At 33.1% G+C, this 25,594-nt stretch overlaps 1 protein-coding gene across 4 annotated transcripts in view; it reads right to left on the bottom strand.

Moving 5' to 3' along the window:
* LOC103572005 (solute carrier family 35 member F5) overlaps window positions 1–25,213 on the bottom strand; it is a 66,223-nt gene extending 41,010 nt beyond the window's left edge. The window contains exons 1-3 of one of the 4 annotated variants that reach the window (XM_053741720.1): window positions 24,675–25,213; window positions 3,942–4,198; window positions 3,686–3,872 (exon numbers count right to left, since the gene is read on the bottom strand). In XM_053741720.1, coding sequence (XP_053597695.1) covers window positions 3,686–3,805 — 120 coding nt within the window. In that variant the 5' untranslated portion in view covers window positions 3,806–3,872; window positions 3,942–4,198; window positions 24,675–25,213. Of the gene's footprint in view, window positions 1–3,685; window positions 3,873–3,941; window positions 4,199–24,674 lie in introns of those variants that run through there. The other 3 variants (XM_053741763.1, XM_053741748.1, XM_008550386.3) reach the window with 3 other exon arrangements.
* Window positions 25,214–25,594: the final 381 nt, after the last annotated feature.

Here is a 25,594-nt window from a genome sequence, read left to right as displayed (position 1 = left end):
ATTACCCCGAGCATCCTACGTCCACTCACATGTCTCTCGACCTAGAGGCCACTGTGAAGACTCTAGGTATTCACTGGAACTCTCGGGAAGATACATTATTCTATAGCGTAAACCTCTCTAAATTCAAATCATTCATGAAAAGAACTATTTTATCTCAAATAGCCAAGTTGTTTGACCCACTGGGTTTCCTAGGTCCAGTCATCGTCTATGCTAAAATCATCATCCAGCCTTGCTGGAAATCTGGGGTCAGCTGGGATGAATCCATCCCCCAGAACATCCATGAGATGTGGGTCGCCTATCAGGAACAATTATCTCTGCTTGAAAAACTACGTTTTCCTCGATGTTTTATATGTCCTGATGTCGTAAGTATCCAAATTCATGGCTTTTGCGATGCAAGCGAGAAAGCCTACGGCGCATGTTTTTACTTACGCTCCACAACTTGCGAAGGCGCCGTGCAAGTACAATTAATTTGCTCAAAATCTCGCGTTGCACCCGCCAGTACAGTAAGCCTGCCTCGTTTAGAGCTCTGCGGTGCAGTGCTCTTGGCAAATTTATATACGACCGTACGTGAGTCACTTTTACTTTCCATTGATGACGTATATCTATGGTCAGACTCGACCATCGCTTTACATTGGCTGAAAACTCCTCCTCATCGTCTCAAAACCTTTGTAGCAAACCGAGTAGCTGAAGTGCAGAGGATGACTCCCCATTGTCATTGGCGTCATTTGTCATCCCAAGATAACCCTGCTGATTTCATTTCACGAGGCCAGCTTCCTTCCGAGTTCATTGAAAATACCCTCTGGCCTCGGGGTCCAGCTTGGTTGACGTTCAACTCAGATTTTTGGCCCCAAGGAGTCTTGCAGACAATCGATGTCCCTGAGATCAAACCAAATATTGAAGAACTGATTGCTTGCCTTGCACTGAACTCCAAAGGCATAAATGTCCTTGAAAGGTACAGTTCTTTCGGTAAACTTCAGCGAGTAATCGCTTACGTGTTACGTTTTATTCATAACATTAAAAATACAGCCCAGCGACGTGCTGGCGCGCTAACTCCTCTAGAAAACGCAGAGACTCATTCTCTCATAATGAGGCTTACTCAATATTCAGCCTTTTTGAAGGAAATTAAATGCCTTCAGAAGAAAGAGAACCTTCCTGAATCTAGCAGGTTGATTCCGTTAAACCCGTATCTTGATGAAGCTGGTCTGCTGAGGGTTGGTGGACGGCTTCAACACTCGGAATTGGCTGAAGGCACTCGCCATCCTATCCTACTGCCTAGTTCTCATCACATTACGGGCATAATTATACGTGGTGAGCATAAGCGTCTCATGCACGCTGGTATTCAGGCCACACTATATTCTCTGCGACAAACTTATTGGTTTGCCGATGGGCGAAGCACCGTGCGCAAGGTTCTACATCGCTGCTTGCCGTGTTTTCGGGCCAAGCCTAGGTTAGCAGATCACGGCTCCGGCCTACTACCTGGAGCTCTCGTGACGGCCTCTCGCGCCTTTCTTAAAACTGGAGTTGACTACTGTGGTCCTCTCTTCATAAAAGAGAAGCGGTTTCGCAATCAAAAAAAGATAAAGGTTTATGTAGCAATCTATGTATGCATGGTCACTAAGGCCGTGCACTTAGAGCTAGTATGCGATCTCACTACTGAAGCTTTTTTAGCAAGTCTCCGTCGTCTATTTTCCAGAAGAGGCAAATCAGTCGAGATATATTCAGACAACGCAACCAATTTTGTGGGAGCTAATCGTGAGCTTCAAAGCCTCTTTGACTCAATAGACTATAAAAACTCAGTGAGAGAATTTCTTGATGAAAACAAGATCGTTTGGCACTTTATACCTCCCAGGGCACCGCATTTCGGCGGGCTTTGGGAGGCGGCCGTGAAATCGTTTAAAACTCATTTGGTTCGATCCGTTGGGAATACGTTATTAACATACGATCAATTGGAAACTTATGTCATTGAAATAGAAGCGATATTAAACTCCCGTCCACTTTCTCCTATGTCCTCTGACCCCAATGACTTGTTTCCTCTAACCGCCGGTCATTTCCTAACTGGTGGTCCACTGACAAGCTGTCCCGAAGAGGACTTTATAGACATTGCCGCCAACCGCCTATCGGCGTGGCAACATGCTCAGAAGCTGAAGCAGCATTTTTGGAACCGCTGGCATCGTGAGTACCTGAACAACATCATCAGCCTCCATCATCGATCCCCGGATCCCAATCTACAAGTAGGCAATCTTGTTCTGCTCTACGAGGACGATCTTCCACCACTTGCTTGGGCTGTAGGCCGCATCATCGCAACACACCCTGGACCAGATGGCATCGTGCGGGTGGCTACTGTGAAGACCCGCAGCGGCGAATATAAGCGGTGCACCAAGAAAATGTGTCCACTACCCTTGGAGTGAGCGATCGTGCAACTTTTTCCTCTTTTTGAACTTTGATAGTTCAAGAGGGGCGGCATGTTCAAGCGCTAATTAATAAAGTTATGCTTTCTTGTTTTCATTTATTTTTTAATGTACTTTGTAAATTTACTTTAATTTAAACATACGATTTTTGTGTTAGATTTAAATTCTTAAATTTATTGCCCATCGTTAAATAATCTCTTGGGACTTTTACACTTAAATATTTTAGTTATATTTCTAAATGTTTAATTTTATTCTTAAGAATTTTTGTTTTTTCTAACACGTTGCTAGCAGATGTTCAAGGCAGTAAAATCTTTCACGAGCCTTAGGTTTATTTTATATACCCATTTTTTTTGTACATATTTGTTTGTGAGTTACAAAGCATTTCATCCTAAGCCTCTAGTAGACTCTTTTTTTTATAAATTGTATGTTAGTTATTTGAAAATATTGTACTCATATTTTTAAACTCACCCTCTTAATTTTATTGCTTATTGTTCTCTAAAACCCTACCATACTTGGCGACCCTTGAGTCCGGCATTCGCCATTTCCAAATTTGCTACGTCTAGTGACGTCATTCCCTTTCTCTTTCGTCCTACTTATCCTGCACCCATGCTCAGGCCCATTCTCCGTAATGCCCCTTATCCCTTCTCTTCCTTCCGCATTACCAATCACTTCCGAACTTTTCGTTACTACCGCTAAAATGTACACCCTTTTTCCCACTCTTTTCTCTTATGAAATTTGTACCTAGATTTTTAAGTTAGGAATTTTTAAGTGAGTTATACATCGAATTTTGTACGAGACAGCTCGGTCTCCATGCATTAAATAAAATCAACTCAAGTTTTACTGCAAAACTTTGTACTTTTCTTGTCATTATATTATTGCAATTTTTGACGATATTCTCACGGCAAAACAGTCGTGCGACAAAACACCATTTTAAACGTCAAAATCGGTTTATTAATTCCAAAAATATTGCTGATATAATTAACAAAGACAATGATTTACTTCATTGTTGTTTACTACTTGAATTTTCTCAATGGAATGTGCAACATCACTATTTTTGAGCTTGAAGAGCTCAAAAATGTATTAACAATAATGTTTTCGAACTCGAAAACAATGGGAAGTTTCGGCGCTGGCCCGCAGGATCAGGTGGTTTTCAGATTTTTTTTCATTGTTCTTGAACTTATTTTCAAATTTTGTTTGATCTTTTAATTTTTCTAGATAGTGTATACATCTTTCTTTCGGCAACAAATTTAATCACGATTAAATAAATGCAGTCTTACCTGAGTGAGCCTAAAGCTAGATATCCAAATAATATCAACTAATAACAATATTAAAAATCCTATAATTAGTCTTTGAGATTTATTCATCATGGTTGTTAATCTGTGTAAATCTTCTCTCATTTTAGATTATCTACATTCCCATATTTCTATTGACTAACTCATTAGTTTCATTATTATATAAGCAAACCTTTAAGAAAGATAATCTATTACAAAAATGCATATAACAATAAGCATTATTAAGATAAAAATAACTTACCAATTTTTTAAATTGTATTTTCAGAAATCATTGAATTTTTATGTTTTGTCATATTTATCATTGTATGCAAAAAGATTATTTATCATTTGTTAAAAGTATGATTTTTACGATGCATAAGTTTAAGATTTGGAAAATATCTCTCATGATAAAATCCTTCATGGTGAATAGAGCACATTTTTACATATGATTTTCGTTTTTAGGTGACATGATAACTCGAATACTTCTCAGATTGATTCCTGTACTAACGATAAGAAATCCTGTAATAATATAGTACACAATTCTATATATATCCTTAGAATGTTAGAAATATGAAAGTTAGTACATTTTTGGGTTTGTCGTTCAATCACACTCATATAGCTGAAAGTATTTTAATGAAAATTAGCATAGAGGTACATTTTGTTGTGAAAAAAGGCATCCCTGATTAAAAATTCCGATTAAATTCCATTGAATCTGATTAAATCTTCAACGGATTTGTATCAGATTCAACCCACCCTCCAAAAAAATTGAAAATTAAAACGTACAATACATTGGTTTTTCCCTTCAGAACCCAATAAAACTCGTCGATTACCACAAGAACCATCAAAATTGGTTCATTCGTTCGAGACATATCAATGTCAAAATATTTCAAAAGTAACAATTTACCTGATTTTTCCTAAATACCTCATAATATAATATGCTAAATGTTTCAAATTTATACCAGATTCTCATCTTCACGGTCTCTTTTATTTTCTGCTTAATTGATTCGTCAGTTTAGAAAATATCGTCAATAAACGTTAAAAAAAACTTAACGGGAAAAACGTTAAAATTTATTCACAAAAATTTTTTCTAGTTTATGAAGCTCGGATACAGCGAGAAGTTCGGGGTTGATTTCCAAAAAAATTCGGGGAGTTATTGTTTTCACACCGATTTGCGAAAATCGAGTTTTCATCAGATCAGATGTTGACGTTTGGAGGTCCTAAGATGCTATTCTGAGCATCTTCAGAGTGATATCGGTGCGTGTGAACACACGGTATGTGTATGTGTGTATGTATAAATGTAAACTCTCTATATTTTTTTAACTAATTAACCGATTTGAATGGTTCTTGCGACAATCGAAAGCTTGTTAGCCATCAGCTTTCCTGTAAACTACTGATCATTCAATCGAATAGACTTTGAAATAATTACAAAATACAAACAAAAAAAATTTTTTTTATTTTTTTCAAAAATGACGGGATCTATCGATTTCAAAATCTAATCAGCTCTTGAACTCAATGAAATACGCCGTTTGCCACAAGAACAGTCTCAATCGGTTAATTTGTTCCAGAGATATTGTTGAAGGAGAAAGTAATGATAAAAAAGGGTTTTCTTCGAATATCTCTAAAACGATCTTAAGATCAATTTCAAAAATGAATCAACGATAGAACTTGAAAAAATACGTCTATTGACGGAAATTTGCAAAAATAAAAATTTTCCCTAGATGCGTCATAATATAATGTACTTGTTATGTCCGACTTCGCAAACTTCTCTTACAGTCACTCATGTTGAACACTCCATAGGAATAGAGATTCCATTTTCTCTTGAGAGAAACAAGGATGGGTTCAATGAAGTGTGACAAAACTATTCTACCAGATTTCTTTCTTTCTGTCTTTCATTCTCGTATTCTTCGGTCCCCACTTATTGTCAGCTAAGATCGCTCTAATGCGCACAATTAGCATTGACTAAATTAAGTTCCGTCAACGGGACATCTCACAAGATGCAACTCACCTAAAATTTCCCTTTCCCCTAAACTCGGACCCCCATGGCGTTCAAGAAAATTTTGAAGAACAAGTACACTCTACCGAGCACAGACTTGCATTTCGGTTATCAGCTGAATTCGAAGTTTTCAGTCAAGAGTCGCAAACTAGGTACAGCGGTATCCTTAATTTCCATATTTAATAAAACCGATAAAAATCGCTTTTATAAATCCATAAAATAAATCATAAAAAAAAAAAATCACGCATCGCGAAAATAAGTATAATAGAAAGAAATATTAAATAAATGTTCAACGTTAAAAACCACCTCCTTTAAAGAGCACTGCTTCTATTTCCTGCAAAGGAAAATAAAGGAATTATTAAATTCTATATAAAATAAGTTTCCGTATCAAAAGAAATAAATTTAAAAAGGGATAAAAGTGTTATTGGTTGTGAGTGCTAAGTGTTAATTCAAATTTGTGAGCATTATTATATCCAAAGATTCAAATCTAAAAATTTTGAGAGTAATTATTTAATGATTAAGGTAATAAAGATATTCCTTTAAAGAGTATTAGCTCTATTTTCTTCAAAAAAAATTAAAGGAGTTTTTATTACCAAACTAGAATTGGAGTTTAAAATAAAAAAAAAAAAAAAAACATAAGTGACAATAAATTTTGTGTATTATTCGTAAAATAAGTTAAGTAATAAGTCATCACCCCACCCTCATCCGGAGATTGCTTGCATCGAGATCTAGCAGCCAATTCAAGGGTCTACAACGCGGGAACTATCGCAAGGAAAAATATAAATATATACTTCAGAACAAAAGGTAAGGCAATTATAATTGACTTCTTTTCTTTTCAATTTCAATAACTTTTCCAATTAGCCTCAAAAATTTAAGAAGAAATAAGGACGCTATTAAGTTAAAATCGTACGTATTGATTAGCGCATTTTTACATTCATCTACCTACAAAGATAACTCTATTTTTAACGAATTAGAAATAAAATAAAGTCCACATCGAAACGTATCCCAAAACAAACAAATTAAGGCTTGAACTAAACATTTGAGCCGAAAATTGCATTGGTTAGTCCGAACGCCTAATCCACGCAACCAAAATAATTAAATAAATAATAGTCGGACATAACATACTCAATGTTTAAAAAACATACTAGATCCTCACTTTCGCGGTCTCTTTTAATCACTCCATAATTTATTGCAATCAGTTCATTAATTTAGAATCTATCATCAACAAAACATTCAAAAAATTACTGGTCTCTAAACTTTGCTCAGATACTTCATATTTCAAGATTATGGTCGAATTCAAAACTCCTTTTCTTCTTTATCGTGATTACTAATATTCAATTTTGCTCAAATCTATGCTTTTTCTTAATAATCGTACAAAGAAATTGAAAATTTTATGTTCTTTAAATATTTGAAATTTCTTTAATTTTCGTAGTTCAAACCGATCCCTAACTTTTTGGAGTTAAAGAGCTCAAAAATAAACGAATGCAGTCAGGAGTATTTTCAAGCTCGAAAATGTATTCATATGTTTTCGAGCTCTTTCAGCTCAAAAATTTCGGGAAGTTTTGGGGCTGACCCGTAGAGCTAACGGATGTCTAGATTTTTTGTATTTTTTCCACTTTCTTTATTAGTTTTTTAACTTCCCGCTAAGAAAACCGACGATTTTCAAAAATTTCGGGAAGTTATTGTTTTCACCCCGATTTTCGAAAATCGAGTTTTCATCAGATGTCGACGTTTTGAGGTCCTAGGAAGCTATTCTGACTATTTTCAGAATGATGTCCGAGTGTGTGTATGTATGTGTGTGTGTGTGTGTGTGTGTGTATGTATGTAAACTCTTTGTAACTTTTTAGCTAATAAATCGATTTGGATGGTTGAGGTGGCAATCGAAAGAGCTTGTTGGCCGTCAATTTTCCTGAAAATTTCAGATCATTTGATTGAATAGACTCGAAAATATTTGCGAATTACGAAAAAAAAAAAATTTATTTTTTAGTTTTTTATTGATTTCTCAGAAACGACCGACGCGATCGATGTCAAATTTTAATCAGCTCTAGAATTCAATGAAACGCGCTGATTGCTGCCTTAGACATCTCAATCGGTTAATTTGTTCGAGAGATATCGCGGGAGCAAGAAATGGTGGATAATGGTTTTTTCCAAATATTTTCGAAATGACTGACCCGATTAATTCCTAATTTTTTTTTTTAGTATTTTGAAAGTATTTCAAAAACGACTTGATGAATCAATTCAAAAATCTGATCAGTTATAGAACTCAATAAAACATGTCGATTGTCGCCTTGAACGTCTTAATCGGTTTATTTGTTCGAGAGATATCTTTCAAAAAAAAATCGTAAAAAACGTTTTCTTTCGAAAACAAAGGCATACAAAAGTGTTTTCGAGCTCGAAGAGAAAATGTATCTACAACTATTTTCTGAGCTCAAGGAGCTCGAAATAGGCGGGAAGTTTTGGGGCTGGCCCGCAGGGTCAACCGACAGACCGATTTTTTTTCCTTTTTTGAGTAGATACAATATTATTAAAAATAAAATCAACGCAGTTTACTTTGCAAATAAAATTCCTAGCTTTTCGATGAAAATATTTATATTCTTCAAAAAATAATTGAAGACCCTAAAAAATTAAAGTAGAAAAAAGTAATTTTTCTACTTTAATTATTTTTTTTAAATTTTCAATTTCCTCTGAAAGCTGGAAATTTTTCTTACAAAACATATTATTTACGCAATAGTTACAATTCTTATACGAATACCAATAAAAAAAGAGCGTAGACGCTGTACTTTTTTTTGGATTCTTTTTCATGTTTGCGTGCAATTCAGCTGTGGGAATAAGAATTTTTTTATGCGTTTTCATATGAAGAATTCAAACATCACAATAGTTTTGTCCGAACTCTAAGCGTTTGATGAGAATCAAATTTTTTTTTATTTTGAAAGCTTTGAACTTAGAAGATATTCACTTAATATTCATTTAATAAAAATTTTGAAAAAGAGAATTTCGTTTTTAAATTAGTAAAAAAAATTTGAACGAAAATATTCACGAAAATCTGTTTACATCCATTGTATCTATAAAAATCTACCAAGATCTATGTAGGTCCACAGAGATCGATGTATATCTACGTAGTAGGGGTGTGCGAATATTCGAGTTGAATCGAATTATTTGATTCGAGTTTCGAATCAAATAGTTTGAAGTATTCAAATATTAGGTGTACAAAAAAGTTCTACCCGTTTTTCAAAGATGGAGTTATCTAACAGCTATTTATAGGTTAGCTATGAATACGTATATGTACATGCACAGCTGTTTGTACTCTTTAAATTCATCAAACTTTTAATATATTAATCTTCGATATATATATTTTTTTATTAAGTTAAAAATGGAAGTAAGTAATGAGCATATCCGCCATTGTCTTTTATATGAATTTCATCAAGGAAAAAGTGCTGCTGAAGCTCAAAGAATAATCTGTGCAACTTATGGTGACAGTGTTATTGATGACAGTACTTGTCGAAGATGGTTTCGGAAATTCACAAACGGAGATATTAATTTAAATGATAAACCACGCTCTGGAAGACCTTCAACAATCAGTGACAAGAAATTGGAAGAATTACTGAATCAAGATTCTGCACAAACACAACAAGAACTTGCGAAAAAGTTAAACGTTACTCAACAAGCTATTTCTGAAAGATTACATGCTTTAGGTAAGATTCAAAAAGAAGGAAAATGGGTACCTCATGAATTAACTCCAGAACAACGAGAGAGACGAGTTGACACCTGCCTGTCGTTGCTTTCACGACATAAAAAAAAAGTTTTTTGTGGAAACTTGTAACAGGGGATGAAAAGTGGGTTTACTATGAGAATCCTAAACGTCGAAAACATTGGGTAGACCCAGGACAACCAACGACATCAACACCAAAACGTAATGTTTTTGGGAAAAAAATATTGCTTTGTATTTGGTGGGATGAGTGGAGCGTGCTATATTATGAGTTACTCAAACCAGGAGAAACCGTTACTGGAGAACGCTACAGTTGTCAATTAAAAAAATTAGCAGATGAAATCAACAGTAAAAGACGATTTGCGGGACAAAAACCTCGACCAGTGATACTGCAGCATGATAACGCCAGGCCTCATAGAAGTTCAATCGTCTACCACACTATAAATGATTTACAGTGGGAAGTTTTACCGCACCCGGCGTATTCACCAGACCTTGCACCGTGTGATTTTCACCTATTCCGTTCATTGCAAAATTACTTGGCTGACAAACACTTACAAAATGAAAACGAAATGCAAAAAACAATAGATGATTTCATTTCGACAAAAGATCAAGCCTTTTATCGCCGTGGGATCCATCAGTTGCCTGAGCGTTGGCAAAGGGTAGTAGATGCTGATGGTGGTTATTTTGATTAAAATTTGTATTTTATTTAAAATTTTTAAATACATTTTTTTTTGACAAAAAACGGGTAGAACTTTTTTGTACACCTAATAGTTTGAAGTATTCGAATAGTTCGAATTATTCGAATAATTATCCTTTGTTCTTAAACTAATCAATTTCGATGAAAAACTTATCTTGTTCTAGTTATTAGACTTAATTGGAATCTTTTTTTCATAACTCTATAATAACGTAAACCGTTCTTATTTATGAGACGGAGACGCGAATAAAACCCGGAATCCGTATGTGGTCACCCCCGTGTAATAAAAATTAGAAATAATAATAAATGTAACTCAAAATAATAAATAAAATAAAGGTGTGCCTGGACCAGTTCCTCAGCCTGGGTTAGTGCACGAGGGTGCCAGCCCGCTTTCACAAAACGGACAAAAATTATAACAAATCAGGGAAGAGATCACGGGAAGAAATTTTGTGCGAGAATGTATGCGCCAAGCAGAAAAACAACCAAATAAATATAATGAATAAAAATAATAGGGAATAATATTACTAAAATATATCCAGGAAATAAATAAACAAATGTTGGCTATCACTGGATTCCTTTTACTAAATTATTTAATTCAAATATATTTATAAATATAATTCCACTGAATTACTATACAATACCAAATATCTTTTATTGTATGTTAATTCTTTATCACAATTTTCATTAAATAATAATATTTTATAAATATCTATAATATTTTCATAAAGTGTAACATATGCTCAGATTAGCCAAATAATAATAATAATAATCAATTAAATTAAATTAAATTATCCACTAGGGAATTCAAATTACAAATTTTTACTCAATATAAATTGTAAACAAATAAAAATATTAATCTTTTCTTTATTTTATATTATTTACTCTGGGGAGAGAAAGACACGGGTACACAAAATATATATTTGGCAACCGTTGCATACCATTATATTATAAAATAAATTTTACCCAGAGAAATAATATTTTAAATACTATTTAATAATACTAAATAATTTATTATTATTATTATTATTATTTTATTTTATCATTTTTTTTCTTATTGTGATTATTATTATATTATTTTAATTTTTATTATTACTATTTTTACTGTTATTATTTTCATCAGAATTACTTATATACTCCGAAATTTTAAATTTACCGCTTTGTAGGTCACGTGGTCTCGCGAGAGCCAATCACGTCGTAGTGGCCGTGAGCGAGAGGTGCAGCCGATATACGCTCTCCCTCGCACCTTCAGCGTCACATAGTGCTGTCCGCACGCACTTACGCGATACTTTCACGGCGATCTAGCAGATGAAAGTTCCATCAAAATGATCTGTCTTTCTGGGATTATCTTTAATGATCTATATTATTCTCCTAAAATTACAGAGTGCCTCAAAAACATTATTTGAATTTGATTTTCAAACCACTTTTCACTAGTCTGGCAAACATTAAGTGCCGACTAATTGATCTGACTTTGTCATATATCAATTCCTTATATTTCTAAGTTACATATATATAAAAATCAAAGTACCTCAAAAACATTTTTTTAATAAGAAAATTTCCCTTTTTCAAAAATTCAAGGGTTGCCGAGGGGCCGCTACCCCCCAGCCAGACCTCGACTATCTTTTACAGGGGTCTTTTAGAGACACAAAATTTTGTTAAGAACCTCAAGAACCTGCTCAAAATTGCTCATCAGCTCTCGGACTATACCGTTACAATAGCCCGGTCCTCTTTAACTATATTTCACGTCGGTTTTCCGAGGGATAGGTATCGCTCACGTGTTATCCCCTCTAATGACCTCGGACCCGAAATTATGAATTAAAATAAAATATTTAAATTTGTCACACGACCTGAGTAATATAATAATAAATTAAATAATATTTTGTAGCAATAAATATAAACATAATAAGCATTAACCCTTTCAACAATAAAATAATAATTATTTCAGTGCACAACGTGGCTGGAGAAAAATATTAATTTTTTATCCCCACTATATCGACTTACTCTTCCTTCAGTCGATATTTTTATGTATACTTTATACACGCGTGTGCTATTGACTGAAATGAAAATATTGAATCAATACATAAAATTCAAAATAATTATCAAAACATAAATATAATAAACAATAATATCAATAATTCATAAATAAATCATAATTAAATAATTAATCAAAGTAATATAAATAATTAAATATTATAATAATTAAATGCGCTTTAAGTTAGCTAGGAGGTTTTGTTAAATTCACGGCGAGATGGGAAAGCGCGGGCAGCGATTCACGTTTGAATCGCTACGTAACAACTCATTACGAAAATGATAAAAATTTGACTAAAAAACTATTGTTGTGAAAAAGAGTGCCATCTAGCCATACCCGGAATGGAAAGGTATATTTTTTATTTCGATTCGAAAATTCCTTTTAACATAAATTTAACAAGCTTCAATTTCCATGATTAACCTTGTGGTTTTGATCCGATTTTCGAAAATCGAATTTCTAACAGATCTTGACGTTTAAAGGTTCTAGAAAGCTATTCTGACTAAATTCAAGATGATGTTCGAATGTATGTATGTATGCATAAACGTGCGAACGTACGTACGTATGCACGTATGTATGTAAATACCTGTAACTTTTAAACGGATGAACCGATTTTGCTTTCTAAGGTAGCATTCGACGCGACTTGAAAATATCTACAAGCTGTAAAAAATTGATCTTGATTAGGAGGGTGGGTTCAGAGATATTCCAAAAATAAAATTTTTTTAAAAATGTTTTATTTGGATAATTTCTAATGTGCTCGATGGATTGATCCTAAAATCTAATCAGTTCTAGAACCTTAAAAACCGCGTCAAATTCCACCTCAACCATCAAAATCGGTTTATTCATTCAAGAGAAACCGTTGTCAAAAGAATTACAAAAAATTTATTTTTTATTTTTTTTTTTTAATTCCTCAAAAACGACCAGATTAATTAATTCCAAAATCTGATCAGCTCTAGAACTCAATAAAAAGCGGCGATTATCACCTCAATCGGTCATTTCGTTCGAGAGATATTGTTGGAGAAAAAATCTGGGCATCAGTTAGCCCTGCGGACCAGCCCCAAAACTTCCCGCTGTTTTCGAGCTCTAAGAGTTCGAAAACATCAGTATAAATATATTTTCGAGCTCGAAAATACCTTTGTTTCCCTATTTTATGAGATTTTCGAGCTCGAAAGGGTTACGTTTTATGTTAAAATTAAAAAATTTAGAATCCTAAATAATGAATGTAAAGCGTTTTTTATATATTTATTCACAATTATGTTCAATAATTTGCTTAAAAATAAGCGTTTCCATGATACGTTGTAACTATATCGTGTAAGTATATCGTGATACCAGCGAACATGACGATTTTTGCGGCAGTCACTTCCAATGACTTACATAAAGAAGAACATATTAGTTTTGAGTAATTTTGTTCAGTAATTATGATGTTATTCATTGAAAAAAGCAGATATAGATTTTACATTTATTATTCCGTTGACGATATCTCTCGAACGGATTATCTGATTGGGACGTTCTTGGCAGCAATCGAATGCTTTTATCGAGTTCTAGAGCTGATTAGATTTTGGACCTGATTGATTCGATAGTTTCCGAAATATTTACGAAAAACGAAAAAAAAAAACGATTTTTAACTTCCCGCTAAGAAAATCGACGATTTTCAAAAATTTCGGGAAGTTATTGTTTTCACCCCGATTTTCGAAAATCGAGTTTTCATCAGATGTCGACGTTTTGAGGTCCTAGGAAGCTATTCTGACTATTTTCAGAATGATGTCCGAGTGTGTGTATGTATGTGTGTGTGTGTGTGTATGTATGTAAACTCTTTGTAACTTTTGAACTAATAAATCGATTTGGATGGTTGAGGTGGCAATCGAAAGAGCTTGTTGGCCAACAACTTTCCTGAAAATTTCAGATTATTTGATCAAATAGACTCGAAAATCTTGGCGAATTACGAAAAAAAAAATCGGTCTGTCGGTTGACCCTGCGGGCCAGCCCCAAAACTTCCCGCTGTTTTCGACCTCAAAGAGCTCGAAAATATTAGTGTCGATGTAATTTCGAGCTCTTCGAGCTCGAAAATGCTATCACATGCAATTGTTTTTTTATGATCTTTTCAAGCTCTAACAAGTTACCTGTTATGCTGGAGTTTGAAAATTTAAGAATCGAAAATCATCAATGAAGCGGTTTTTAAAATTTAGTTCCTGATTTTGTTCAGTAAAATAAGTGTATTGAGGCAGAAATCAATGTCGGGGATCAAAATCAAGATTTAAATAAATTTTGACTCATGTAAGAAACAATAAAATATGAAATATCCGATAAAGATATTAAAAACTACGTTTTATCGATTTTTTTGTTGATAATATGATTTAAACCAAAAACCAAGTTCGATGACATTATATGATCGAAAGAAACCATAAAAAAGATGAGTTGGTATGATATCAGGCACATTTTAGTACGTTATATTCTGATTTATCCGGAATAAAATAACATAAAATGTTATTTTTTTAACTTTTCAACGCCGATATCTTTTGAACTAATAAATCGATTTCGATAGTTGACGTGGCAATCGGCGCGTTTTATTGAGTTCTAGAGCTGATTAAAATTCGAAATCGATCGCGTCAGTCGTTTCGAAAATATTCAGAAAAAACCGTTTTTCAACATTTCTTTCTCCCGCGATAACTCTCGAACGAATTATCTGATTTTGATGATTAAGGTGGCAATCGACGCGTTTTATTGAGTACTAGAGCTGATTAGATTTTGAAGTCGATCGTATAAGTCGTTTTTGAGAAATCAATAAAAAACTGAAAAAAAAAAATTTTTTTTTTTTCGTAATTCGCCAATATTTTCGAGTCTATTCGATCAAATAATCTGAAATTTTCAGGAAAGTTGAAGGCCAACAAGCTCTTTCCATTGCCACCTCAACCATCCAAATCGATTTATTAGTTCAAAAGTTACAAAGAGTTTACATACATACACACACACACACACACATACATACACACACTCGGACATCATTCTGAAAATAGTCAGAATAGCTTCCTAGGACCTCAAAACGTCGACATCTGATGAAAACTCGATTTTCGAAAATCGGGGTGAAAACAATAACTTCCCGAAATTTTTGAAAACCGTCGATTTTCTTAGCGGGAAGTTAAAAAAAATTTTTTTTTTAGTTTTTTTATTGATTTCTCAAAAACGACTTATACGATCGACTTGAAAATCTAATCAGCTCTAGTACTCAATAAAACGCGTCGATTGCCACCTCAAATATCAAAATCGGATGATTCGTTCGAGAGTTATCGCGGGAGAAAGAAATGGTGAAAAACGGTTTTTTTTTAATATTTTCGAAACGACTGACGCGATCGATTTCAAATTTCAATCAGCTCTAGAATTCAATAAAACGCGCCGATTGCCATGTCAACTATCAAAATCGATTGATTAGTTCAAAAGATATCGGCGTTGTAAAGTTAAAAAAATAACATTTTATGTTATTTTTTTCGGATAAATCATAATATAACGTACTAAAATGTGCCTGATATCATACCAACTCATCTTTTTTATGGTTTCTTTCGATCATATAATGTCATCGAACTTGGTTTTTAGTTTAAATCATATTATCAACAAAAAAATCGATAAAACGTAGTTTTTAATATTTTTATCGGATATTTCATATTTTATTGTTTCTGACATGAGTCAAAATTTATTTAAATCTTGATTTTGATCCCCGACATTGATTTCTGCCTCAATACACTTATTTTACTGAACAAAATCAGGAACTAAATTTTAAAAACCGCTTCATTGATGATTTTCGATTCTTAAATTTTCAAACTTCAGCATAACAGGTAACTTGTTAGAGCTTGAAAAGATCATAAAAAAAACAATTGCATGTGATAGCATTTTCGAGCTCGAAGAGCTCGAAAATATATCTACACTAATGTTTTCGAGCTCTTTGAGGTCGAAAACAGCGGGAAGTTTTGGGGCTGGCCCGCAGGGTCAACCGACAGACCGATTTTATTTCCTCAAGTCAACATATTTTTATGGTTAAAGAAAAAAATTTTTTACTTGTTTCAAGATTTTTTTTTTTCTAAATCAGAGAGATATTTTTTTTAAGGAAGATGTGCTAGTTTTTCGAAGCAATATTGCATTTTTTTTGTTTGAAAAAAAATAAAGTTTCTCGGAATAAGTACTCTTGTTTAAATCCAAAAATTTTTGTGTGCTCCAACCAAGAAAAAAAAAGTTGCTTAAACTAAAAGAGAAATAACTTGGGAGCAAATATATATATATACATATATATATATATATATATTAGGGTGCTTCGTTTCCGGCGAAAGTATTTTTTTCGTTGCTAATCAAGCAAAATATTGTTTTTTATGCTAAAACAAAAATTCCTGCCAAGTTTGAGCTCTTAATTCCAATCCTAAATACTTTCCATATTATTTCCAAGATTTCCCATTTAAAATACACGTAAATTAAATTACTTTTTTTTAAACATTGTAATACTCAGCTGCATTTTATGATATCGACGCGGTTTTGGTCGCAAATTGTAGAGCACTTGGTGTTCTTTAAAAGTGCCCATAGTAACTTAGCTGTAATTCCAGCTGTTTCACTTGTGTCCGCTGCAGAAGTCATTGTCCCTATGAAATTGACCTTTATTGGCTTGCAGAACGTTAACCAATGAAGGTACACTGAAAATGTTAATAGCAATTTTGTAGAAAATTTTATTCCCTTCAAAAAAAGTCCTTTGAGTCAAGTCACTAAATTCTATAGTTTCCGAATTATAGGGATTTTAATAATTTAAAAAATATAATATTAAAAAAAACATTGAAAATTGATATTTTATTTTTTAAATTATTAAATTCACTATAACTCGGAAACTATGGACTTTAGTGACTTGACTCAAAGGGCTTTTTTTGAAGGGAATAAAATTTTCTACAAAATTGCTATTAACATTTTCAGTGTACTTTCATTGGTTTACGTTCTGCAAGCCAATAAAGGTCAATTTCATAGGAAAAATGAGTTCCGCAATGGACACAAGTGAAACAGCTGAAATTACAGCTTAGTTACTATGGGCACTTTTAAAGAACACCAAATGCCCTACAATTTGCGATCAAAACCGCGTCGGCATCATAAAACGCAGCTGAGTATTACAAAGTTAAAAAACGAGTAATTTAATTTACGTGTATTTTAACTAAGAAATTGTGAAGTCATATCCTATAGCATCTAAAGATTAGATTTCAATAATAATAATATATATTTTATTTAAAACCGTAAGATGCACGGTGGAGTAAAGGTTCACCTATCATGGGAAATTGCCTGTCTAGTTTCGATTTGGCAATCTTCCATGATGTCTTTTATATTATATGATTTCGATTTCAACTAAGAAATTGTGAAGTCATATCCTATAGCATCTAAAGATTAGATTTCAATAATAATAATATATATATATATATTTTTTTTTTTGGGGGGGGAGTCTTGGAAATCAAATGGAAAGTACTTAGGATTGGAATTAAGAGCTCAAACTTGGCAGGAATTTTTATTTTACCATAAAAAACAATATGTTGCTTGATGAGCATCGAAAAAAATACTTTCGCCGGAAACGAAGCACCCTAATATATATATATATGTATATGTATATGTAGGAGAGGGAAGTAACCGGTGCTATAGACAGCAACAGTGAAAGTAGTTCAGTGCTCGTCACGAGATTGCGTCCACTAGTTGTATTGCCCCTGGTAAGAAACTTATTTCAGAACTGTTATATTCCAAATTTGAAAGCAATTCTGGCACGAGACGAAGATTCGGATAGCCCAGACGGCCTTAATACGATCCTGATTTTAATATATTAGAAGAAAGCTGACGCTACCCTAATCAGTAAACAAAAGCAAATGGACCTAGACACAGATCCTCTGGACAAATCTACCGCAGGTAGCTGGCAAGCAACGCGCAAAAGAAGAAGAAGCGATATAACTCATCAACATAATATATCAATTACATCTGAGTCAGGTGATAGTATTATAAGTGTTATTCCAAAGGCTAAAATGTGCAAAGTGCCTCCGATAATGGTGAATACTGGTATTACAAATATTAACCTATTCACAAATAAAATTAAAAAAGAATGTGCACATACAGTGAATTTATTTAGTTCTTAGAGGATTACCACACGTTGACATTAAAGACATCGAGCAAGAATTAATAGATAATAGGAGCATACCTAAGAAGATCAGACAAATGAAAAAGAAAATTTCAGAAAATACTCAAAATCAAGATGTTAGTATCAATATTCCATTGTATATGATCACGCTCGTAACTCAAGAAGACGTAAATAACATCCTCAAAATTAGAATTCTTATGAGCTTTAAAATATCATAGAAAAAATACAGAAATTCCCGTAAAGTCACCCAATGCTACTTTTGTCAACTATTTGGACATGGGATGTCAGAGTGCTCAAATCCACCGAAATGTGTAAAAAAAAAAATTAATGTAACGGGACCGTTAGGTCCACCTCCGTTTGACGGGAGGCCGATACCTCATCCTTTTGGGCATATTCGCGCTACGTAACCCTATTTGTATATTATGACTCCACCATATATTATAAAAGCGAAATATGAACATATGCTCACATTAACTTACCCATTAGGCATGCAGTGCATGTGGGTGCCTCACGCACAGCCACCACGAGTCCGACCTCACATGGACCCAAACACTCCTCTCATCTCAGGAAATAAAGAAACTCTGATCGAAGTGGGGCTTGGAATGGGTCCCCCATGGTACCAGACTTCAGTTCTGGTCAACTGCTTACGTAAGATAAGTGGTGGGACGCAAGTTCTCCCCAACCCATACGGGTTACCTCCACTTATAATCACTAAGGATTTGAGACAAGCCAATATATACATTCACTATCATTTGTCACCTAGTGTTCACTTATCTCCAAGCTTTTTTGGGGACGCCATTAGTGTTTTAAGTCATAAAAATAGCGGCGATAGTTCCACTCGGGGGCGAAATGTGTAAAGTGTACCCTACCACATTTAACTGATAACTGTGTTAAATTAGATGACATGCCGCCGGTATGTGTAAACTGCCATGGAGCCCCATCAGCCAACCACAAGCTCTGCCCGATGTACTAAGAACAAATTAAGAAGGTCGGGCATAACAGAAAATCAGTTCTCAAGTTGTACTGATAATGCCTCCAGGTTAGTTGTTCTTAGTGAATGCTTAAATAATAATGGATAAATTAAATAGAGTAAAAAATATCAACATCGTCTTCTGGAAAGCAAATACTTTAAAAGACAAAGTGCATGAAGTATCACATTTCGTAAATCAATGTAATGTCGATATATTATTAGTTAATGAAACTTGATTAAAGTCTATAAATCATTGCCAAATTAAAAACTATGTATGCTATCGCAAAGATCGGGCAAATAACACTGCATCTAGCGAGGTTTCTATATTCATTAAGAAAACACTTTCGCATAATGAGGTAACAATTCCCACAACATCGCTCGAAGCACATGCTATTTTAATACCCGGCAATATTCTAGTAATTGCTGCTTATAATCTTCCTAACCCGGGAAAAAACGATCAGACCTGATCATGCCTATTCATGTATGATCAGGCCTGAAATCAGACCTGATCGTGCCTGATCATACCTGCCCATGTCTGTTCATGTCTGAAGCGTTAAATACGCTCAGGTCTGATCATACCTGTCCATGTCTGTTCATATCTGAAGCGTTAAATACGCTCAGACCTGTTCATATCTGCTCATGTCTGAAGCATTAAATACGCTCAGACCTGGTCATATCTGTTCATGCCTGTTCATGTCTGATTCAGCCTAATATATAAGATTAAATTTAAAATCTTAGTTATAATTATATATAACTAACTTAGTTACAATTATATATAGCTAACGTTGTTATAATTTTATATATAACTTATCTATAATTTCATATAACTATAAATCAATAATTGATAAATTAGATATAAAATTCTGTCGACTAAAAATCGATCATGTATAATATATAAAATTTTGTTGACCAAGAATCTATTACGTATAAGATTTTTATTACTTGAAGTTTATATGAAACTTACTTATTAAGTCAATCTCTTAGGTTAACGGGTAGTGGATTAAGCTTTCGAGCGCAAGGTCCATGGTTGAAATCCTGGACAAGCCCGAATTTTTTTTTTTATTTTTTATAGAAATAATTATATATAATTGTATATAGCTATACATAACTATATATGATTTTATAGGACCATTTTTTTCCTATAATTTTTTTATCCAGATGGGCATGAACAGACATGAACATACCTGATGATCAGACCTGAACATGCCTGGCCAGGTCTGGTCAGACCCAGTCATTTTTCATATCTAATCAGACCTGAAGACTCATGCCTGTTCATTTCTGATCATTTTTTCCCGGGAAGACAATTCTAAATACAAATGACCTAAGCAACATATTTAAACTAAATAATAAAGTTCTGTTAGCAGGAGATTTAAATTCCAAGCATGCTATGTGGCACTGTAAAAGTACGAATACTAGCGGCAAAATATTGTTTAAATATTTACAAAAAAATCCTATTGATATACAATATCCAGATGGCCCTACACGAATCCCAAGCTCAAACACTCTTGCCTCAACTATCGACATTGCATTGATCAAAAACATAAACTGTAGTAAACTGAATATTGTAAATGAACTTGATTCAGATCACAACCCAGTACAATTATTCATAAAAAAATGGGATTACACGCAACGGATTAAAAGCATGCCTACGTATCACAAACCAAATTGAGATTTATTTAAATCTAAGTTAAGTAATAAGGTAATTATAAATAATAACTTGCATTCAAAAGACGACGTAGATATGGCAGTAAATACACTAACAAAACAAATACAAGGCACCATGCATGAGGGAATTCCATATAAGAGCATAAATACACAAGCAGATGCACTACCGGAGCATACAATACAAAAAATGAAAATCCGAAATTACTATCGAAGAAAATATCAGCGATCACGATCAGTTATAGATAAAAGTATATATAAAAATCTAATCAATGAAGTTCGTACATCTATTAAAAATCATCAAAATGAATCAACAGCAAAAAAATTAAAATCTTTAAATATAAGAGACCACATGTGGGTATACCCTGCATTCCAGAGCTGGTCTAGTATACGAAAATCAATCAAAAGCAGATGTGATCATTGATGTTTTTAAAGATACCCATAAGTTAACGTAAAACCTAAATGCCAATATTACCGACAAAGAAATAAATAACTTATGCAATCAAGTCAAAATCGCCGATATAGATACGGTACCAATCGTTACATCTTGTGAATTAAAAAAAGCAATCAAAAAAACTAAGTCTATAAAAACGACCGGCAGTTATCAGATATAAAATATAATATTAAGAAATGTACCAAAGGAAACAATTGTACAACTTATATACGTATTCAATGCGTGTCTCATACTGTCGTATTTTCCCCAGTCATGGAAGGAGGCACAAATACTGCTATCCCACAAGCCTGGAAAGGATAAATTATTTCCCAAAAATTATCGGTCAATAAGCCTCCTATCTACACTGGGAAAACTACTTGAGAGCATTGTAAACACGCAGGTCAGAGGCTTTCTAGATAAAAATAATATCCTATTAGCAGAACAATTTGGATTTCGATATAAATATAGCACACAGTCCAGCAACTAGCTCGTATAACAGACTTCATTAAAGTTAATTTCAATAGAAGCAGAAGCTTGAGTTTATTATTTCTAGACATCGAGAAGGCCTTTGACACTGTGTGACATAAGGCACTAAAATATAAACTCTCACACTATAATATACCGATATATATGACTAAATTTATCTTGAACTATTTAAAAGACAGAACATTTTAGGTCACAGTTGGTTATAAGCTAAGTACACTTAGATATATTCCCGCCGGTGTGCCGCAAGGCTCTATATTAGGCCCTGTATTGTTTCCTTAAAACTTCATTTAGCAAAGATATAATCATTCGTGAACTACAAAATCATATTAACATACTACTAAACTATTATAATAAATGGAAAATTAAAATAAATGTAGTAAAAACTGATATAATGATTTTTACACATAAACTTAAAAATCTGTAACGGGGTAAAATTCAAATATTCAAAATTAAATCAACCTGATTTCCCGCAGTTGATTAATTACCCTGAGATACCCCATATGCGTTACTATTTTATTGACTTGTTGCCGAGCGCGCCAATTTAAGGGGCTCGTCCCCAAGACCCAATTAGAAAATAAGTAGGAGTGGTTGACTTTCCGATAATTGCCGAAAGGGCGCGATGAAATTAGTAATAAGGGCAAGTGTGTGACTAGTGAGGAGAGAACCGGACTAGCCGTTCGAGTGAACACTTGACTCCGTACGTGAAAATCTAAGGTAATTATCTAAGCTTGGGAGAGGTTATGTAGAACCTTTCAGAAGCTAAATTTCTTACGATTAATTCAATCTTGTATTCGGCAGAAAGCCGATACAACTAGAATATATAATTAATTTGTTCTGTAATTTCACAAATTAGATTATTTATACGTTGAAATTGAAAGAAAGGAAGGTGGAGACCAGAACAACGACCAGGAAATCGGAAGGCATTAGATCTCGGCTAAAAAGCCAGAATTTATTAGTTATTAAAATAAATTTATAAATTTAGTTAATCTAATTGTGGGGCAGTCGCCATTTTCGGTCAAACAATAGAATAATTTCTCGGCAAGAAAGCCAGAATTTATCGGGTCTAAATTAATGAATTGAGACGTGCAATAATCACGTACTCGGTGAATTAATTTCTCCACAACAAAAGCCAGAAATTAAAATAATTGACAAACAATTAAAACGGCTCGGTTAATTCATTTCTCGGCAGAGAAGCCAGAAATTTTTAAATTAAAAAAATTAATTTTTTGCCAAAAAGCCAAAAATTAAAACTTTTTATAATTTTTGATTATAAACTAATTATAGTTATTAAAATTGGTCCCAAACGTATTTCGAAATTATTTAAGGTTCTTGCGAATTATCACTACATATAAAAAACAGTTAACTCGAATCGAGAAAAAATTCCTGATTCAAGAAATTATGTCTTAACGATTCGGCAAACTAAAATTTTCTTGCACCAAGTAAATCATTATTTTGAAATTTTAATCTTGAATCAAAATTATTTTTCCTCCAGTCAACATATTGTTGCTTGAATTGAAAATTTTTCACTAATTTCAAGAGTTTTTATTTTTTAATATGAGAGAAATTTTTTTGAAAAAAAATTTTTTTTGAAAGTGAAAATCAACTGTATTTTTTTTGAACAATTGAAAGCAGAACATAGTGAAGAGATGAGTCATTTAAGAATGCAAGTAGTAGTAATACATATTGTATCTGTTATAGAATCTGAAGATTGCTTGTTAATAAAACTGAAAGATATGAAAAGTATTTTTCAGCTTGTAAGAGTGAGACGGCATAATGAGCGTATGAATACGGCATAACCACCATATTTATACGGCATAAACGCCGTGAAATACGGAATGAAAATTGTATGAATACCGTATAACCATTGCTTGAATGAGATATAGCAACCATATAAATACGGTATAACCGACGTTTAAGTATAGCATAAAAACCATATAAATGGAGTATAATCGTACAAATACGGTATAGAGAGAGCGTAAATACGGTATAACCACAGTATAAATAAGGTATAGTCCCTATATAAATTTGGTATCAACACAATATATTTACGATATTAATACGGTAATAAAATTTCACAAATATACCGCATATATACCGTGGGTATATCGTAATAATACTTATACCCAAAAAATACTAGGAAAATACCGAGAAATACCGTTATGGCAATTCCGCGAGGACGTATAAAAAAAGTGTCTTTGCGTAGACCTCAGTAGTCCAACGTAGATCTGTGTAGATCTAAGCAGCTTTATTCAGATCTACATAGATGTATTTGACTCTCCAAAATGGAACTACAGTAGGACCTCATTATAAGACTATTAGTTTCTCTCTTAAACCATCGAGATACCTGGTTTATAAAAATGACAGCAAGTAGTTTTATAACGAGGTCCGACTGTAATACGATCTGCGTGGATCTCATCCTTTTTATCATAGGAACGATCACCTTTCAATAAATAAAAACCCGTTTAAAAAAAAATAAACCAGTATGTGAATCCTACAAAAAGTATATAAAAAAAAAGAGTACATAGTCGTTGGTACTTGAAAAGAAACTTCAATTATTAAGTAAGTACATATTTTTTCGAAAATTTTTCAGCTTCCACAAAAAAATTGATAAAGAATTCAAAGAAGAAAATGCATTACAACAAAAATTTAAACAAGGCCAGAAAAATCACTTAATCACTTCGATTGCATTTTGGGGCCTGTTAATTATGAAAAAATATTATTATTTATAATTACCGTTATTTTTAATTATAAAAAATTAATATTTTCATCGAACAGTTGAAATTTTTTTTAGAATAAAGCAGTTACTTTACTTTTCTAACCCTGATTAAAAAATCTGATTTAAAATGAACTCAAATCATTCGGAATAATTTCAAATAAAATAACATTAAATCATACCTTATAGACATTTAACATTGTAAATCATTTCAAATAATCTTTTTGAACCAGGGAAATATCGCATCTATTCCAGAAATATTAAAGACAGAGTTAAAAAAAAGGTTGTCGATAGTTCCACAAAATTTCACAAAGACTGCGGAAGTCACGCTTTCAGAAAATTTTCATTCGATAGAATGTCCCATAACAGTAACCATTTCAATACATCCATAAAAAAAGACATTTTAGTTTACACAGTATGTAATCTTATAGAATACATAAGATAATTATTCTGATAACATTATCACCGGTCAAAACAATCTAAAACAGGTGGGGTCGGGAACTTTACCGAAAAACTAGACAAGTAATTTTAGTTATAAGGTTGGTGAGGGTATCCCACAAATTATGACTGCAATTTATAATTGACATCAATGTGAAATCAATACGATAATAATAATCAGTTGTATGTAAATTGTCGTCAAAAACAAAACAGCCCGAAGTTGACGGACATTTGATGAAAAATTAAAGGAAACTTTTATTAGGATTATTTTTTCTAGCAACAAAAGTGACCCTGATAGCAGGGATCCGTGACGATTTGCACAAAACTAGATTTAATGTCCCTAGATCGAGGTTGCTATAGTAATGTTTCCAACCTACGAAATAGTAAAATAGTAAGAGAGACTACATTACAAGAAAAATAATACTGAGTGTTTTCATGAAGTGTCAAAAAGTTAGAAATCTGAAATAATTGTTATCATATGTTGAGATAAAATAGAGTTCTTATAACAATGTTACATTTTTTTTATAGATGGCGAGTAAATCTGTAAAATTGAATAAATAACAAAATACAAATATTTTCGTGGTTAAGTCTGATAATTATATGTATATTCAATATACGTGAATTAAGTATATTGTACATTGATATAGTGGTAAATAAAGAAAAA

The sequence above is a fragment of the Microplitis demolitor genome, chromosome 1 (assembly GCF_026212275.2).
Source record: "Microplitis demolitor isolate Queensland-Clemson2020A chromosome 1, iyMicDemo2.1a, whole genome shotgun sequence".
NCBI classification, from domain to species: Eukaryota; Metazoa; Arthropoda; class Insecta; order Hymenoptera; family Braconidae; genus Microplitis; species Microplitis demolitor.
This window is presented reverse-complemented; position numbering and strand designations above follow the sequence as displayed.